We start from the raw sequence: 18722 nt of genomic DNA, 5'->3' as shown, positions 1-18722 counted from the left end.
TCATTCGCGTCGCGGTGACGTGAGTTTTCAAGAACCAGTGAGATGCTGGTTGTAATTTAGAGGCGGGGATTAACTCCGGACCTACGTTTGGACTGGAGATAAAGCTATAAATGTGGCGAATTTATACCTTCTCCCAAGTAAACTAAATATCGCTTCTTGATATTACACAGAAATAGTAATTATAGTGTATGGGAGAATCTGTAAGTGGTATGCCCCTCGAATGTAAGATTTTCGTTGTTGAATTATCGTTAATACGGCCTAAATATGGTTAAGTGCTTGTCTGGCGAGTTTAGTCAGTTATTCGATTAAAAAAGGCGTAACCATTTTACGGAATTAGATCACACCTTTCAATTTCAAATGATTTTTTTGCAATTAATTTTTTTCTCCCGAAACATTAGTGATTGCGTTACGAATGATTAACTTAAATTTAAAACTTCACCACAAATATTGGCTTTGTTATCCGTTAAAGCAGGAATACATATAGCTACTAGGAATCTTGCGTCCCCATATCTCCCATGCTAATTTCTATGCGGGTTTTGTGGGCCTCATAATTATGACGCCTTTCTAACTGAGATTTCATTGGTTGGTAGGAACACCAGGTCAGGCGCCCGCGCAAGGTGCTACGCGTAGCGAGATAGATTATTCGCGAGATAAAATTCGTCATACTACATAACGGTTAGTCTTGAGAACTCCCCCCACAAAATCAGTATAGACACGTTGAGAAAATAGGTACACAATGATTCCAAATAGCTATATGTATTCCTATTTAAAGGGATCGTCTCCGATGATTCTATAGAAGCCCCATTTTTGGAATTCACATGTTGGGGCATTTTAAGGAATAATTTTTAATTAAACTAAAAGAATTACGAGACTTTATATTTAATCTGTTAAAGTAGGTCTAACTAATTAATTATACATAGTTTTCAGACTAGGAGTATTGACACTATTTACACCAGAAGGCCAGGCTACTTGGTACTGCAGTTTGTCCGCCAAGAGACCCTGGCCTCCTGGTGTAAATAGTATCAATCCTCCTAGTAAGTTAACGTTAAGGCAAGAGGAAACAGCAACAGTGTACCCTAACAATCATAATATTTATAAAAATACTAAAACACGGCAGACATTGCGTCATTATTTCGATTCAAACGAAGGTTGTTAGTCTTAGCACGCGATGGAATGGGCAATATCAAAACTTAATTCTTTCGAAATGAATACAACCAGCAGAAACGAATTAAAAATGGCCGCTAAAGTACAATGTCACGGTCAATTACTAATCAAGAATGGAAAAAATAGAACCGGTGCTGTATAATCTATATTCCGTTTGCAATCCAACACGCAGATTTAAAAAAAAAATAATAACTAAATAGATAAAAAGAAAGATATAAATCGAAATGTCATATTCGTCAGCGAAATTTGTTACTGAAGTCTGATCTGGTATTTAACTTTGCAAAGGAGTCTGTAATAGTTTAGTAGGTGTGTCTGTATGGCGCGTGCGCAGTAGGTTTATAGTAAAATTACGTCAACACGTGACATAATAACTACACGTTTCTAAAACAAAGGGTCATTGTGAAAAAAATCGAAGATAATATATTACGGAAGTAATTTTTTGTAAATGATTGAATTGATCAGGTATTATTTCCTGTACATTTTTTAGTAGTTAAAACTAACTGAAAACCATATCTACAGCGAAAGTTTTATATTTTATCATTCACTCATGATTTTATATTTAACTAAAAGGCATTTTTTTAAGGAATTTAGTATTTTGACTAAAAAAAGCTGTTTAAATTTTGAAGTAAAATATACATATATTTTTCTCTTTAAATTACTTCAGTTAATCTATAATTTCCATACTTAAGTTTAATTTCAACATAAAATGAAATATGGTTTAGGTTTGGTTATCTCTACTTGGCCCTTCAGCTAAGATTGCAAAATCATAATTTTTCTTTTATTTGGTATTTGTTCCAAATTCCGGAAATTTAAAAATACGGCGGTCAAATTAAAAACGAAATTCTTTTACGTTTCATAAACCCTTTAAATTGGACATTTTCCGCCGAGAGACAGCTGCCCGTTTGCTCATTTTAGGAATGAAGACTAAACATAAGCAGACGACTTTGTATGTACAACCGTTGCATGCATAAACAACGGGATTAAACTTTCAAAGGCTCTAAAGGCTTTCTCTATCGGAGTCTCGGAGAATGGGCAAAAATGCTCCTGAACCAAATGAAATATATTTAAAATAACCATCAAAAACGACTCCTTTGAGGGTCTTTGCAAACACAAAAGGCGGTGATTTTTATATTTTTCTGTGGTAACCGCACTCGTACTAAACACTATGTAATTTTATGAATGAACTAACTATATTTCTTTAGAAACCGGCTCTAATTTCCACAGTCAATTAAGGCCGCCTCTCTACATACATTTCCTAATACGATATTATACAATATAACCGGCCAAGGTCATACACACCTGACTTAATAAACTCACTCCGCGTTATCTCCTCGCCACCCAAATTAACGTTTCGAATTTGATTCATATGTATATTTTTTCATACAGAGGATAAGAACTAGGCCTAAATGTTAAAGATAATTAAATTTAACACTTACGTATTCCTCGTGGCGGTGTGATCTTCCGTGAATGGGTAGAGTTGAGATATCAGTAGCGGAAGACGCGAGTGAATCAGCCGGTGAGGGACTCTTGTCCCGGTCCCGATCGGGCACGTTTAAGTAAGTCATTTCGCTCATCCGGAAAGAGTCCTCCATTCTGTCCATCTTCTCCCTTTTCCCGATTATTTTTGTCAAGTTGAGCTCAATGGTTGAAAATGTTACAAAGTCGAAGCTACCTCGGAAGACGGTAGCTTCTTTCTCTTTAAAAATAGTGTGTCTTAAAGGATAAAAGGGGGCGGTTACCGTCGGTTACCAAAATCAGCTCTCAGGCCGACTAGCGGGATTTTTCTCGGTCTTCTCACTTCTCAGAGAAGCTCCTACTCCTCAATAAAAAAATCCAAACGCGAGTGTTCTGGTACAGTTACACACAAATACTTGCACCTCTGTCACTGTTCACAGTCGACTTCTTACAAATACCGTCCTTGTTAAATTTAGTTATTCTTCACTCACTAGCCTATATGTCTTTGATTTTTGCTCAAAGCACCGGTTACGTACTGCTGTATCGCTTAAAAGCGTGGCCGCCGGTTACCGTGGCTTGAAATAACGGTACACGGTACAGTACAAGGCTTAGCTCTTCGTTCAGACACAAACACACGTTTTGAAAAGCGGAATATGATAAAATAATAGAATAGGAAACGGCGCAAACTCTGGGATGAGCTTAGCCTTTAGTTTGGAGTCGTTTCGGCGCGCGCCTTTTTTTCTACGATCAATCGCTGCGCGTAGCAAGAGACGTCGAGCTCCAAGTTTTGCAGAAGGTTTGCAGTACAAGCAAGAGCACGCGGGAGGGGGCACAAAATAAACACCAAAAATAGATCAGCGGAGAAATGTGACTTTCGAGGGTTTCACCTTGCGCGAGTTTTTTTTTTATTCAAAATGGGCGTTAACTTCTGTGTTTTTCCCGCGGTTAATATAGCTATAACACAATGATGACGTAATACGGCTAACGGAGGCGCGTTAGGAGTTTAAAGGAACGTGATTGGTTGAATATTTACGATCGAATTTAGGCTTGGTTCTCTCTTAAACCATCGTTGGTAATTCTCGGTTGTAATGAGAAAATCCTTGGGTCTCCGTCCCTGACTCCGTGAAGCGAAACTTCGCTGCAAAGCACGACCGGCAAAAGTCAGTCCCGACCTGAATGACGTCAGAGACTCGGTCGGAATACGTTTCAATATTACGCGGCGTGCGTCCTCCTAAGCAGCGTGCAAGGTCGAATAGGATTTTCATTCGAGGGAAAGAGGGCTCGTCCTGCACACTCCCTCCAAAAATAGACCCAGCGCTACGCGGCGACTCGCCAACTGCGTAGCGTACTTGCTTGGTGGTACTTGCTTGCCGATCCCCTAATGATATTTACAACGTCATTTCTTTTTCTTCATAATATATTTTCAACCTTTCGGTTTCAACCTGCGTATTGAAATAAATTTAAAATTGAGTTTTTTAAACTGTTTTATTTCATAAAAAGACAAAACGCCCAGAATTTGTAAAAAACCACATGAAATATGATTACGAAGGCAATAAACCGGGGAAATTATGCCATTAGAAGCATGAATTTATTCGATATATTCATGAATATTGATATGTCTGGATCTAAAATACGGCGGTTCCTTTTTAGACCCATGTTCTAAGAAACGTAATGTATTATTATGTGGTTACGAAGGCAATAAAACCGGGAAAATTAAGCCATTAGAAGAATGAATTTATTCGATATATTCATGAATATTGATTGATATGTCTGACTCTAAAACAATGGCATTCCCTCTTTAGATGTATGGACCAATTTGGAAATTAAAAACACAGAAACCAACACAAGGGGGCAAGGCCGCCATTGGGGTATTCTTCCTCGCGCCAAGAAACAACACCAGACGGAGTCCGAGTTCACTAGACGCGGGAGGCTAATTAACTCGCACTGCCTCTGGTGGAGCTTCTTGGCGAGAGGGAGAATACCCCAATGGCAACCTCGCCCTGTGTGTTGGTTTCTCTGTTTGTAACCTCCGAAGTTTGCAAATTATTATCTATTCATTTCGAGAAAGCTTTTTATCTTTAATCGATTTCAAAGAAAAAAATTATTTCAGTTCAATATCCCTTTATTACTCTAAATTTTAAGGGAAAAGTTACATATTCATGAAAGAATAATATGTACTCGTGTTGAAGGTGTATCAACTTTAGAAAAACGATTTATGGTAAAAAGTAGGTTTGTAGTTCAAGACAATTATTAGGTGATTCTTACAAAACGGTACAATGATTGGCAATTTTTCGTTGGAATTTGAGAAAAGAACAAAATGGTTTGGAAATATGAATCTATTTACTTTTATAGATTCTCCGATAAATTGCTCATGTTATATTTATGCTAACTCAAAATTCAGTCAAAACGCGTTTTGAAGTTAATTTAATTGCAAATTTATGCAATCATTGCAATGTTTTATTGGCGTAGCTTATTTACGAAAACAAATGTCCTAGGAGTCCTTGACCCGCGCTATACAGAACTTTTCCGCCAAAAACAAAATAAATATCTAGTTAGCACTTAATGTTAAATCCCCGTAGAGTCTAATGCTGTAAAAGGCAGAGAGCTGCCGCCCCTTATATCTTCCTTTCGATCAATTTAGTGAAGACTGTGTCACCATCTAGGTTGAAAAACGTTTACTAATGCAGTTTTTCAAAATCGTCTGATACCTTGGAGTATTATTTAAGGTGACCTAGCTTCTATGTAATGCATTTTATCGGAAACTTTTGCTTTCACTCCAATAAAATTACTCCATGTAAAAAGAGAAAGGTTATCCTCCATAACATATTGTAGATGGCAGCACATAATTAGGCTAATTTCATCATAATGACGCATTCAGTCACATGGTACATCATTTCTATGTATGTCCCGAGGCCCTAAACTGCGAAATGATTGTGCCTCCTAAATGAGTGAGTAATTAACAAATTGCACCGAACTAACGCTTTAACAACGCGTTGAGACTATCAATAATCGCGCTTTTATTAACGTCCGCTAAAGATTTGACGCCAGATTCGTTCGGCGAATATAAAAAATAGGTTTTTATCGTCGTTTGACCTAGGCTTAAGTGTTACGCGGTGGCGGCCATTTTTTTTGGGCCCAGGCTTAGCACTGTTTTTATTTGCTAACAAATATTGCGTCATCAAGACGAATAAGATGGGTTTAATTTTATTTTCAGGCACGTCGACGTTATTTGAATTTAATTATTTTAGTAATGTCGGGTTCTTTAAGTCGCTCAGTTAGTTTAAGTCCAGTTGAGGCGGTCGGTCCGGGATCGATTCCCGCCGGTATCCCGCCAGGTTCGCCACCCTCGATGCCCGCGTACGTGAAAACAAACAACTCTTCCCGTATACCCGATTTATCCGTATCTCCCCTCAAAATTTTCGTCCTCGCCAAGAAAAAAATCAACGACATATTCTTTGATATAAAAGAATATGTCAACGAAAGCCATAAGTTCCTGGAAGGTAAGTCTAAATCCCTTTAAATCTGGTATTAAATTCATTAAGACTTGACAGGCATACAGGCCCACCTAAAGCTCTCTCAAGTACTTCCCATTCTCAAACATGTACTGGATCAATAAATAGGCAGGGACAGCGTTTGGTAGGGGTTAATGTAACCCTGACTAAGTAAATTTCTATTTTAAGCTTGCACACAGCTGGCTGTTATTATCAGCCCAACCACCCTTTACTGACTTGAAAGGGTAGCTACTTAATACAAATAAATGCAAATTTACGTTAAAATACAGGTTTGGGGGAGGAAAATGAGGTGGCAACGGAAGAGCAAGTGCAAGCATTACGCAGATATACCAAAAAGATAATAGGAATAGAAGAAGTTTTAAAACGAGATCATATGAAAGTTGCCTTCTTCGGCAGGTAAATGCATTTTGGGGCATATTTTATAGGAAAACTGGAGCTAACATAACATTATACCATGGATAAAGAATGCGCGTGAGGAAATTTGTTTTCACGCTATAGGATCGGCAACTCCCTATCTCGAACGACAGCTTATTCTGTATATACTCTGTTACAACATTGGTTGTCAGCACGCGCAAAGCTAGGTCTCTATGTAATCTAGCCTTGCGCGTGCTGACAAGAGACAAAAAACTTCAGGATATTTTAAACTGATTTTAAATCCTGAAGATCCTGAAGTTTTTTGTCTCTTGTCAGCACGCGCAAGGCTAGATTACATAGAGACCCAGCTTTGCGCGAGCTGACAACCGATGTTGTAACAGAGTATATACAGAATAAGCTGTCGTTTGAGATAGGGAGTTGCCGATCTTGTAGCGTGAAAACAAATTTCCGCACGCGCATTCTTTATCCATGATTATACCTTAAAAAACTACCCTTTTCTAACTGTATATAAATAAAAAAATCTCTTAATACAAAATAATTAGCATTAGTCTTATTGCGACGCCATTGGTTTAGTGTCGTCTGCTAAATTGAACCACTTACTCCTATGGGATTGGTTGAATTCTCAAATGCTGAGAGAGGTAGGGGTAAGAGGTTCGATTTAGCAGACGCCACTAAAACAATGGGGGCGCTGTAGTCCTTGATTGTTTTTAAGACTAATTAAACACTAATTATTTTGTAATAAGAGATCATTTATTTCTTTTTCATATTTAATTCCTTTTATATTGAGAAAAAGGCTGTTCTTTTAAGGTATAATGTTATGTTATCTGAACTTTTCCTTTAAGGATCACTATTGACTGCAACTTGACGTAATCCTTGCATTTACTAATTTAATAGGACAAGTAATGGCAAAAGCACAGTGGTTAATGCTATGCTTCAAGACAAAATTCTTCCGAGCGGTTTGGGACATACAACTAACTGCTTTTTACAAGTGGAAGGTTCAGACACCAACGAAGCTTACTTACTAACTGATGACTCTAAAGACCCCAAGAACGTGAAGGTTAATAAATAGACTTTTAAACTAGATAGATATTTTATTTACTGAAATATATTATTGGGAGTGGTTTAAATTTTGTTGTCTACATTTATTTATTTCTCAGAGTGTTGCTCAACTAGCCCACGCCTTAAATGCCGAAAGTTTAGTGGAAAGTGCTCGTGTTCGAATAATGTGGCCAAAAGGAAAGTGTCCATTATTAAGGGATGACGTGGTGCTAGTTGACAGGTGAGTCTGTGTCTGTGTTCCCCCCTTTTTTTAATGAAATTGTCTCGAATAGTTTAACCCTGAGCTTACTAATCCACTTTTATTAATTTGTTAAACGTTAATGGCATTGTTGTGTATTGTCTCTCATTGTCATTTAAGTCGTTACCTTTTTAGGTGACCCCAATTAATCCGGGTACAGAGATAGAACCCCACCCATTAGGTCCCACCCACCCCTTATTTTATAATTGAACAGGGTTCATACAAACCGGGAAAACCTGGAAAAATCAGGTAAATAAATAGTTGACAAAAACCTCAGGGAAGTTTAGAATTTTTAGTAAAATTCAGGGAAATCAGGGAAATTTGCGTCAAACAGGGTCGAGTAATTGAGCAAAATGTTCTTGAACATTCCCTCCATAGGATTAACATTACACTATACTTTGGGGGCTCATAACTCTGGTTCTACTAGAGGTACGGGGATGCCCTTTGAGTATATTATAGTCCTATTTATCCCCCATCTAACCACACTAAAAACGTACGGCTACGACAAACAGGGGCCGAGTAATTGAGGAAAATGTTCAAAAACATACCCCCCTCCATAGGAATAGCATTACACTAAACTTTGGAGGCTCGTAACTCTGGTTCTACTAGAGATACGGCGGTATTCTTTGAGTATGTTATAGTCCTATTTGCCCCCCCCCCCTCCTTCGTTAACATTTGCTCCATAGGATACTCCATATACGGGAAAAACCTGGAAAATTCAGGGAAGTATATGGGGAAAAACCTCCCATAAATCTCAGGGAAATTTGTTTTCCAAAAGTTGTATGAACCCTGTATTATTGAATCAGCAATGTGACTGATTAGAAATAAGCGTTAGAAGTGTCTTCGTTAAAGTTCAGTATTAATTTTAAAAATCCATTTGGTTATCATTATCATTGATAAATAGCCCAGGTATCGATGTATCACCAAATTTAGACGAATGGATTGATAGTTATTGCTTGGATGCTGATGTATTTGTCTTAGTGGCAAATGCGGAATCAACTCTTATGCAAACCGTGCGTTTCTATAAATTAAACTTATCTCCGTTTTAATTATATTATATTAATTAACGCGTAACGACTTCAACACAGGAGAAGAATTTTTTCCATAAAGTTAGCGAGAGATTATCCAAGCCCAATATATTCATACTAAACAATCGCTGGGACGCTTCGGCCTCGGAACCGGAATACCTTGATGGCGTTAGGAAACAACATATGGATCGCAATATTGCCTTCTTAGCCGATGAATTAAAAGTGGTAACTCGTCAACAAGCTGAAGATAGAGTATTTTTCGTCTCGGCTAAGGAGGTGTTGCAAGCTAGATTGAAGCAACAACAAGGGCTTCCTCCTCATGGTACTTCGTTTATTAACATCTTTTACAATTACTTAAATTTAATGAAACGCTTTATGTTTCTATTTTAAACAGCCGGAGCTTTGGCCGAAGGATTCCAGAATCGTTATTTCGAATTTCAAGACTTTGAAAGAAAGTTTGAGGAGTGTCTATCGAAATCAGCAGTCAAAACTAAATTTGAGCAACACGCCCAACGTGGGAAAACTATCATCAACGATATTAGGATGCTGATGAATTCTATTTACAATACCGCGTCGTCGTTGCGGCAAGATAAAGCCAATCAACGCAAAGAGCAACACGACAGACAAGAATTCACCCAACAACAACTCGAGTTACTTACCGAAGAAGTCAAGCTTAAAATCGGTCAGTTGGTCGAGCAGGTTGAGACCAGGGTGGCGTCCGCTCTTAGCGAAGAAATTAGAAGACTGGCCAATTTGGTGAATGATTTTGAAAGGCCCTTCCATCCTGACAGCTTAGTCTTGAGTGTCTATAAGAAAGTAAGTTGAAAATAATTAAACAAACCTCGGGGAAATAACTTGGGCTTAATTACACGCAACTTTGAAGGCTCATAACTCTGGTTCTATTAGAGATACGGGGATGTCCTTTGAGTATGTTATAGTCCTATTTGCCCCCATCCAACGATACTATAAACTTGGGCTTGCGTCAAACAGGGGCCGAGTAATTTAGCAAAATGTTCATAAACATACCCTCCATAGGGTTAACATTACACTATACTTTGGAGGCTCAAAACTCTGGTTATATTAGAGATACGGGGATGTCCTTTGAGTATGTTATAGTCCTATTTGCCCCCCATCTAACGATACTATAAACTTGGGCTTGCGTCAAACAGGGGCCCAGTAATTAAGCAAAATGTTCATTAACATACCGTCCATAGGGTTAACGTTACACTATACTTTGGAGGCTCATAACTCTGGTTCTACTATAGACACGGAGATATCCTTTGAGTATGTTATAGTCCTATTTGCCCCATTGCCGAGGATACCATAAACTTGGGCTTGCGTCAAACAGGGGCCGAGTAATTACGCAAAATGTTCATAAACATACCCTCCATAGGACTAACGTTACACTATACTTTGGAGGCTCATAACTCTGGTTCTACCAGAGGTACTAGGATGTCCTTATAGTATGTTATAGTCCTATTTTCCCCCTTTACAACTATACTTATTGCTTGGGGTTACAGCAAACAGGGGCCGAGTAATTAAGCAAAATGTTCGTTAACATTCCCTCCATAGTCCATATGGAAAAAATTATTTTAAAATTTAGTAAAATTTATGACATTTATGATAAACAGGAACTTCATTCTCACGTCGAGCAAGGATTAGGCAGCAATTTAAGAATGAAATTATCAAGCACATTAGCTTTAACTGTAGAAAGAGCTCAAAAGGATATGGTTGGTTAGTATAGTTGTCGGTACTTGAATAATTTATTTAGACCAAAAAATAAAACCGTTCTCTTTGTAATTGCAGAACGCATGTCAGCGTTAATACCATCTGAACACAAGCAACATATGGTCAATATCTTGCCTCGACACAATTTTGAAGTTCTTTACAGGCTGCAATGCGATTCGTTATGCTCTGATTTTCAAGAGGATTTAGATTTCAGGTTTTCGTTAGGGTTAATGTCGCTAGTTAGGCGCTTTTTAGGACCCAAAGGTTCCAAAATGGTTCTTGGAAATGGTATAGAATCCATTCCTAGACCAATGCAAAGCGCCCCTCAAACACCCAGCAACGAAATGGCGCCCGTTTCTCTCCCACCCGCTGATTACTTAGCCATTGTACAAAAAATGTCTATGATATCACCTTCCTCTTCCACTGCCATTGGAATATTAACTATCGGAGGAGTCGTAAGTTTTGCCAAGAGGGAGGTATTTGCGGAGGAAATACCTAAATTGTATTATTCATATTATAAGCTGGTAAGAACGGTGGGTTGGCGAGTTATCGCAGTCACCTTTGGGCTTTACGGAGTCTTGTACATGTACGAAAGATTAACATGGACAAATAAGGCTAAAGAACGTACTTTTAAAAGACAATACGTTGATCACGCAACGAGAAAGCTAAGACTGATTGTTGATTTAACTAGCGCTAATTGTAGTCATCAAGTGCAACAGTGCGTAACCCTTTCTCATAAATTAGGCCTATTTTAAGCCTAATATTAATTATTGACTAATTTTCAGAGAACTTTCGAGTACCTACGCTCGCCTTTGCCATTTGGTTGACGATGTTGTTAACGAAATGCAAGGGGATATTAAAAATCTCGATCAGGAAGTAGAGAAATTAGAGGTTTCGGCTAATACTGCCAAAATCTTAAGGTAATTAATTTAATCAAATGTGGATGAGAGGGAAAGTATGACAATGGCCATAGAGCCTGTGTTAAAAAACGCGACGCGGACATCAAAAGTTTCGCCAATAACTATTTAGTTTACTAGTGACTGATGGACTTGCAAACTCGCGACTGAAAGTAGTTCAGACATTTATTGATGCTCCTTGGTTTAAAGATAGCCCACTCGATCACGCGAATCACGACACAAGCTGCTCGCGCTATAGCTAAATTACGGAGATTTGTTTTAAACGTATCTATAGTTTTACGCGCTCTTCTATTGCTTCGATAACCTTACTTAAATCCATATTATACCTTCAAATACCTTTTAAAACATTACCAGCTACTCTGTCGTGACTACAAACACAAATCGAGGAAGTTCTAGCATACACAATAGCAGACGACGGTAACCGCGTAACCGTGAATTAACACAAGACCTATTTTAAGGGAGTGAACAGGCCCAGTATAGCTACGCCAATAAAACAGTCAACTACGGCGAAACTCGGATATCTCGCGACTTTTGGCCAATTTTCATACTTACTTTTCCTCTCATCCACTTTTGATTTAATTTAATACGTTTTCTCAAATTAGGGTTCTAATTAAGATTGTTTACCATTTTGGTACAGAAATAAGGCTGGTTATCTAAGTAGCGAATTAGAAACTTTTAGTCAACAATATTTACGTTATGACGAGTCGTGAAAAAGTCTTAACTTGAGAAGAATAAACAAAAGTAGACTTTAAAATATAAAAATTCTTTTGGTTTTGTATTAAATATGAAACGAATTTAAAAAGTAAAAAAGATGTTTTAAGTAAATTATTATTAGGACGTAAAGGGAATAATAATTTAAAAACTAAAATGTATCTTAAAAACTTTAAAAAAAAAGTTTACTTGTTAAAAAACATACATATATTGCTTGTAGAATAAATAAAAATTGAAAATTGATTATTTCAATATTGGTGTCTATTTTTATTCTAAGATATACTGCATTCCGTTACTTAAGGTTTTGACTTTTGAACTATTTATCATCTATTTTAGGTCTTATTGTGAGTGGGAGGGAGAATTGGCGCTGTTTCAAAATTTAAAATTAAAACCTGGCAGTCATTTAAATATATAGGAATAGAGTAAGGTCAGTTCTACGTATGCAAACGTCATACCTTCTATCTCTTAGCTAAGTGTCATCCCCCCTACCAAGCGCGTACAGTATCCCCTCTTACAAAAGCGCGCTTAGAGGGAGGGATACACAGTCTACTCCCCCCCTCTACCGACACTACTCTATAGGATGCAGGAATATCAAGCCTATACTGATAGATTAGGGTGATTCTGATATGTTAGCTGCTATATGTACTTTTTCCAAAGCATTGAAAGTAGCCAGAAAGACTTACTAATAAACTCGAAGCTTTAGTAACGCTATTCAAAACAAGTTGGGAAACCGAAATAAACCTTTCCGAGTCGTGACGAGGGCTATCTACCCACTTAAGACGTTTTCTTAAAGAATTAAATATATTTAATTGATATTAATTATTCTAGTTAAGTCGTTTTAAGAAACGCTATTCCTAAAATGATTTTAAACATAACTATTGTTGACGTTTCAATTCCCGATAAGGGATGAGAAATCGAGGGGTCGGTCATTCATGAAATCCCGTACGCTACCCGTGAAATCCAATTTAAGAAATCCGAAATCAATGCTGATTTCGAAATCAAATAAAAAATCCGAAATCAGCAACGAAATCACAAAATCAGTAAAGAAATCACAAAATCAACAAAGAAATCACGAAATCAACATAGAAATCACGAAATCAGAAGCGAAATCACAAAATCAGAAGCAAAATCAGTAAAGAAATCGTGAAATCCATTCCAAGATTCATGAAATCCAAAATCAAAAGAAATCACAAAATCCGACGAAATTACGGGGAAAAATCTTAAAATCCGAGGAAATCACGCGAAAAACCTCAAAATCCAACGAAATCAAGGGAAATATCGCAAAATCAGTCGAAATCACGGTAAAAGTAGAAAAATCCGACGGAATCACGGGAAAAATCTCAAAATTCGATGAAATCCATTGGATTTTATCGAATTCTGAAATCAAACAAAATCCGACGAAATCAAACGAAATCCGATGAAATCAAATGAAATCCGATGAAATCCGACGAAATCAAACGAAATCCGACGAAATCAAATTGGATTTCGAAATCCCGTACACTTTTTCCTAAACGTCCGACCCCTCGTGAGAAATAGTGTATTTGCGTAACGTGAACCTTTAGTGGAAGCCTTGCCATTGGAAGGTTAGACATTTATTGTAACCCTACCCAATCGCAACGTACATCTTAACCCGAAAAGGATGATAATGGAGTAGAAGTCAATATTGCTTTCTGCGAACGCGATGCGGAACGCGATAACAGACACACAGGTATGTCCAATGTAATACCTCTCCATGACGTCATCGTCACTCGGAGGGGTAATAAAAGTGGCTACCCTTCCCTCCTGTAAGGTAGCTTCTCCTAAAACACTGGAGCTCGGCAAGATAAACATTTCTACAGGCGCGGATAGGAAATACGTGTGGGCTTATCACCCTGAATTTTAGCTTCACCGTGTTAGTCATTATTGCGAATAGCATGGAAGTTATTGTTTCTTCACAGTACAGAAATCATAGCTAGATAATAACACAAGGGAATTATCTAATAATAATAACCGTACTTTTTTTATAAAGCACCAGTAAAACCTTGGCTAGTGCTAGTTAATTAAGTATAAAAATCGACATACGAAAGTTAATAATAAAATATAAAACTAAGAAATTAATAATTCTGGACGAAATTTTAGGTCAAGATAATAAAAAGTCATCATAGTCGAAAATGTAACTTCTATCACATTTTTCCGTCCGGGCCACTGTTTTCGAGTTATGATTGGAGTATTTTACGGATGACCCTTTAAATTACTTAAGAAACTGAAAGACAATGATTTCTAATTTAATTAAAGGGTCCTCCCTAAAACACTCATCAAATCATAACTAGAAAACAGTCACGGCAAAATGTGATAAAACATTTTCGACTCAAAATCGCTCATAGAAAATCCCTCTTAATTTATGGCAGACTTATCAGAAGCACCATGTATAAATTTATAGATATTATGATAATGGTAAAAAAAAAATTAAAATGTATTTATCAATTATTCAATATTTAAAAAAAAATTTAAAACGTTTATAAATTAAATCCCACATAAGAAATTTCTTTTTCGGATAAAATTTAACAAGACAATGCCAACGCGTGTACAATAACATAGTCGTTCAAATCTAAAATAAAACTCGTACATTCTCTCTCATACAATACCAAGCCAAATTAAAAATAGACCAAAAACCGAAATTTGCTCTAAAAATACCAACCAACCAATAATGACCAACCGTATAAAGTACCTATATAAAGATCCCACACTCCCACTCCCACCAAATAAAACTAATAAACAAAAATATTTACCGTTAAAGATACTTAACCCCAATTCGCACACAAAATATTACAGCTAGCCCTGATGATACTCCATTGAGGACTTACCCCAAAACCATATGATAATTAAAAAAGTTGACAGGACAGTTTTGGTAGCTTATAACGCCACGAGGGTCTATCCCTTTTTTGGGTCCGGTCATTTTCGAGGGCAAAAATTAGGCTTACGGAATTGCAAACAAATTAGAAATTCAGCAGACGCATCTCGTGAGCTCCGACATTGTTTCAAATATATTTTTTTTCAAGAGAAGCCTCATTTTTCGCTTTAAAAGACCTAGATAGAGGAACGTACGAATCACCAGCAGGGCGTTTTCTCGCTTTTCTCACTAATTTGGTCAGCACTAGTCTATCGAGAACGTCAGAACTTGATTAAACTTAACTTATACCGGAAGTTATCAGTCAATTATTCTACCGTCAACGAAAGAGAACTTAGCTAATCATGTTTATTCCGTTTAAGACCTGTCAAAAGTTGGGCTTTTAACAATCCCTATCGTAAGGTACAGAGTTTACACCGATTTTAAGTTCCCTGATTATTCTAAGTTTCGAATGTTGTTTATTTAATAAGAACTGCTACTTCATGGAGTAGCAGTTCTTATTAAATAAACAACATTCGAAATATTAAAATACCATGGATCAGAAATTCAATATCTACGATTATTCTAAGTCTTCCCAGACCAGTGGCCGTTCACCGTTCTCCGGGACGGACAAGAGTAGCAGAAAACGCGAGTTACCAACTTCTAGATAATCTTCTTCGAAGAACGTGTAAACAGTTCAACCCTCCTACCAGACCCATTGGCTGGCCCTCCTAGCCAGAATTTAACATTTTTTGGAGGTTCCTTTTTATCTACGTGTGTATGGTTTTAAATACAACCATAACGTTGCTTATACGACGATTTGTCGGTGTCCCTGACAGTATGATCCAGGGTTGGGTTTTTCCCAATACAGTGGGAAAAAAACTAGTTTTCCCACCTTTTGACCGGTTTAACCGGTCAAAACCGTTTACCACAGGAAAATCTTTCAAAACTCCTTTACAACACAGGCATGAGGCATCCTATATCCCTGGCTTGTCCTATTACTATTAACTATACAGAGAGTTTATTTAAAGTTAAAATTAATTTATTGACAGTTAATTTTAATTTTAAGTAAAAGATATATTGTATGCGGCTCGCATTTTACTCATTCATAGTAGCATAAGTTAATAAGATATGTTCTAAAAGTTTGTCGCTGGTTACTGAGAGCTTGACAAGAAGTGAGTATAGGTGAAAAGTCATATTCTTGTAAAGCAAAATTAAGTCCTGCAAAATTAACCGAGTGTAGTCAATTCTCGCTTGTCGTTCTCGAACTAGCTCTCAGCAGTTCTCAGTAAGTCTCTAGAATGACGAAGTATAGGAAGTGTCATACATGGAACATATCTTACATCGAAATGGTCTATGTCGAATAGAGATAAAGATGGTCACACTTATACAGTTCAAGCGACACCTTTTCCTAACCAATCTGAAACTCATAAAGTATTGTTTAGACTGAAGCACTATTTTAGAGTTACTCTAACACAAGTAGCTATTAATATTACGTAATCGCAATCATTCTTGTTAATTTCTATTCATTAATGGGATATAATTTCGTTGGAAAAAGGCCCATGTCAGGTCAGGTGTAGAAGGAAGGAGTCCTTAAAATCAAGCCACGTGCGTTCCAAAACATTTTCCCTGAGTTACGTTAAAAATCAATAGGGACGTGGCTTGTACGGAGCTGCGCGGGAAAGTCGTAAACACAATGCAAGAAGGGGGAACAAACTACTTGGACAAGCAAATAGGGACATAGGGTACAGTTACGTTGGACCACGTGACCATTCGGACAACGCATATTGTTACCTCCCCTCCTTTTTTCCCACCCACCATCAACTACAAATGACAAAATAATGGAACGGACATTAACGGGGGTTCAAAACGGGGACTTTCTCGCTCCTGGACAGTTGTTAAAAAAAGTGCTCGCGGTTCAAGCTTCCATCTGCCGAGTTACTATCAGGGAACTGTGGTGAGTTGAACGACGTTTTATTGACATCGGGTATTTTTATCAATAGCCTTATCAGTTGATTGGTACTGTACGTCCTTTGGAAAAGTAGTTAAGAGTATCGCTATTCAAATATTTTTATATTATTGTTTTAAGTAATATCTTTTATTGATAGATTAGGTTAAATTTTATATAAATTTGGGCCAGAAAGAAATGCACGAAACAAACTTGTTTCCGTCTTAAAGTATTTCATAATGAACAGCAAGTAATTTTAAGTTTATTAACTAACTGGGAGATTACGAAGATAAAAAAAAACAAACAATTTGAAGGAGGACGGATGTACTGTATATAATCCTGTTCAAGAGAATTTGCGAAACACTTCTCACATCCACTTCAAAAGTGCAATGTTCTCAAACTTCCTTTCGGATTAACCAATGAAAAAATATTAAACCGCATGATATTGGGGCCCAAATATTATAACACAGTATCGCTCTCCTTTGAAGGAATTGTTGAAATATCCATCTATATATGAATAATTTTCATGAATTCTTAATTTTGTATGCAATGGTACACAAATATTGAAGTATGTCCCAAATTTTGAATAATTTTGTAGTTTCTATTGTCCAGTTTTAAATAATTACGTTTTTGTTTATCCGCGACGTCTCTTTTTGATGTAAGAGTGCTGGGTCTTTAAGTATAGTGTTACCGAAATTAATATTTGTTAGATAAAACAGACCGAAAAGTAATATTTAATAAAAAAAAAGTTTTTATGATTATACGGAAGTAGAAACCGATAAATGAGAGGCACTTTCTCAAGCTTTACTTTCAACTTCTCTAAATAAATATTCTCTCCGATGAGATAAGGGATGCTTTGATAATAAAATCAAATATCAGAAGTGGGTAATAGTGGAAGGATGAGACTCTGTATCCTCTTAATAGTTATGTAACATGATTCTTCTCAGGCGAGTTACCCCTTCAAATTTCAGATGGGCATCGTACCGTGCTAGGGTGAATTCTATAACTGTTTGGTACTAAATCCCCAGTCAGCAATCAACCCACAAACCCCGATTATCTTGACGTGGATGGGACAAAAACGCACAAGCGCATGCATGCGCCTTGGCAAATAGTTAAGCAGCGCTAATAGAGTAATGTCGTAGGTGTAATAGAGTATCGCGTAGGTGATTCGGTTTTGTAACCTTGCTCCAAATGTTGGGAAGAATCATGTTACAATTACCCATCTTTGTGGTAGTACACTTCTCTCGAAGAGCAGTATTATATACTTCTGATAATACGTTAATTAAACAGTAAACACCATAAAACACATTAAAATTTAAAATCAAACCATATTTACGTTGATAAGTTAACGACCTTTCGAACAAGGAAGGATATACGCGTCTAAGTATGTACAACGGAAGAGACACGCAAACGCGGGCATAAAAATGTAGAGAAGAAAAAGAAAGGCGCAACTATCAAAACGGGTGTGCTCTTAGCCTCGTACACGAGGTACCTCGCGTATTCAATCGATGTACACAATGTAAACTAGTGTGATATTAACGTTGGGGAAAAGCCAACCAGATCTTAGTAAGCGCGAACACGCTACAAAGCGACACACGAGACCACTATAAAGCTTACAGCATAAATTTATAAGATATGTTCCATAAGTATGACACTTCGTAATGCTAGAGACTTACAGCTCGAGAACGACAAGAGAGAATTGAAGTCCTACTCTCGGTTAA

The 18722-nt window shown here is 37.2% G+C and overlaps 2 protein-coding genes across 2 annotated transcripts in view; one reads left to right on the top strand and one right to left on the bottom strand.

The window, feature by feature from the left end:
• Positions 1 to 4015, bottom strand: part of LOC149702880 (solute carrier family 2, facilitated glucose transporter member 1-like) — a 69142-nt gene extending 65127 nt beyond the window's left edge. The window contains exon 1 of the mRNA XM_089866799.1: positions 2601 to 4015. Coding sequence (XP_089722925.1) covers positions 2601 to 2765 — 165 coding nt within the window. The 5' untranslated portion in view covers positions 2766 to 4015. The remainder of the gene's footprint in view (positions 1 to 2600) is intronic.
• Positions 4016 to 5449: 1434 nt separating this feature from the next.
• Positions 5450 to 12439, top strand: Marf (Mitochondrial assembly regulatory factor). Its single transcript, XM_089866798.1, has 13 exons — positions 5450 to 5567; positions 5834 to 6119; positions 6401 to 6527; positions 7401 to 7563; positions 7664 to 7785; positions 8708 to 8816; positions 8892 to 9153; positions 9226 to 9647; positions 10463 to 10565; positions 10638 to 11014; positions 11081 to 11277; positions 11345 to 11479; positions 12114 to 12439. The coding sequence occupies exons 2-13, from the start codon at positions 5870 to 5872 to the stop codon at positions 12184 to 12186; spliced, it is 2340 nt and encodes a 779-aa protein (XP_089722924.1). The 5' UTR covers positions 5450 to 5567; positions 5834 to 5869; the 3' UTR covers positions 12187 to 12439.
• The last annotated feature ends 6283 nt before the right edge of the window (positions 12440 to 18722 follow it).

This window comes from Phalangium opilio, unplaced genomic scaffold, assembly GCF_054372755.1.
Source record: "Phalangium opilio isolate 3A_F unplaced genomic scaffold, DU_Popi_V2 ptg000017l_1, whole genome shotgun sequence".
Taxonomy (NCBI): Eukaryota; Metazoa; Arthropoda; class Arachnida; order Opiliones; family Phalangiidae; genus Phalangium; species Phalangium opilio.
Note: the sequence above shows the minus strand (reverse complement) of the source record. Positions and strands in the feature narration are given on the sequence as shown.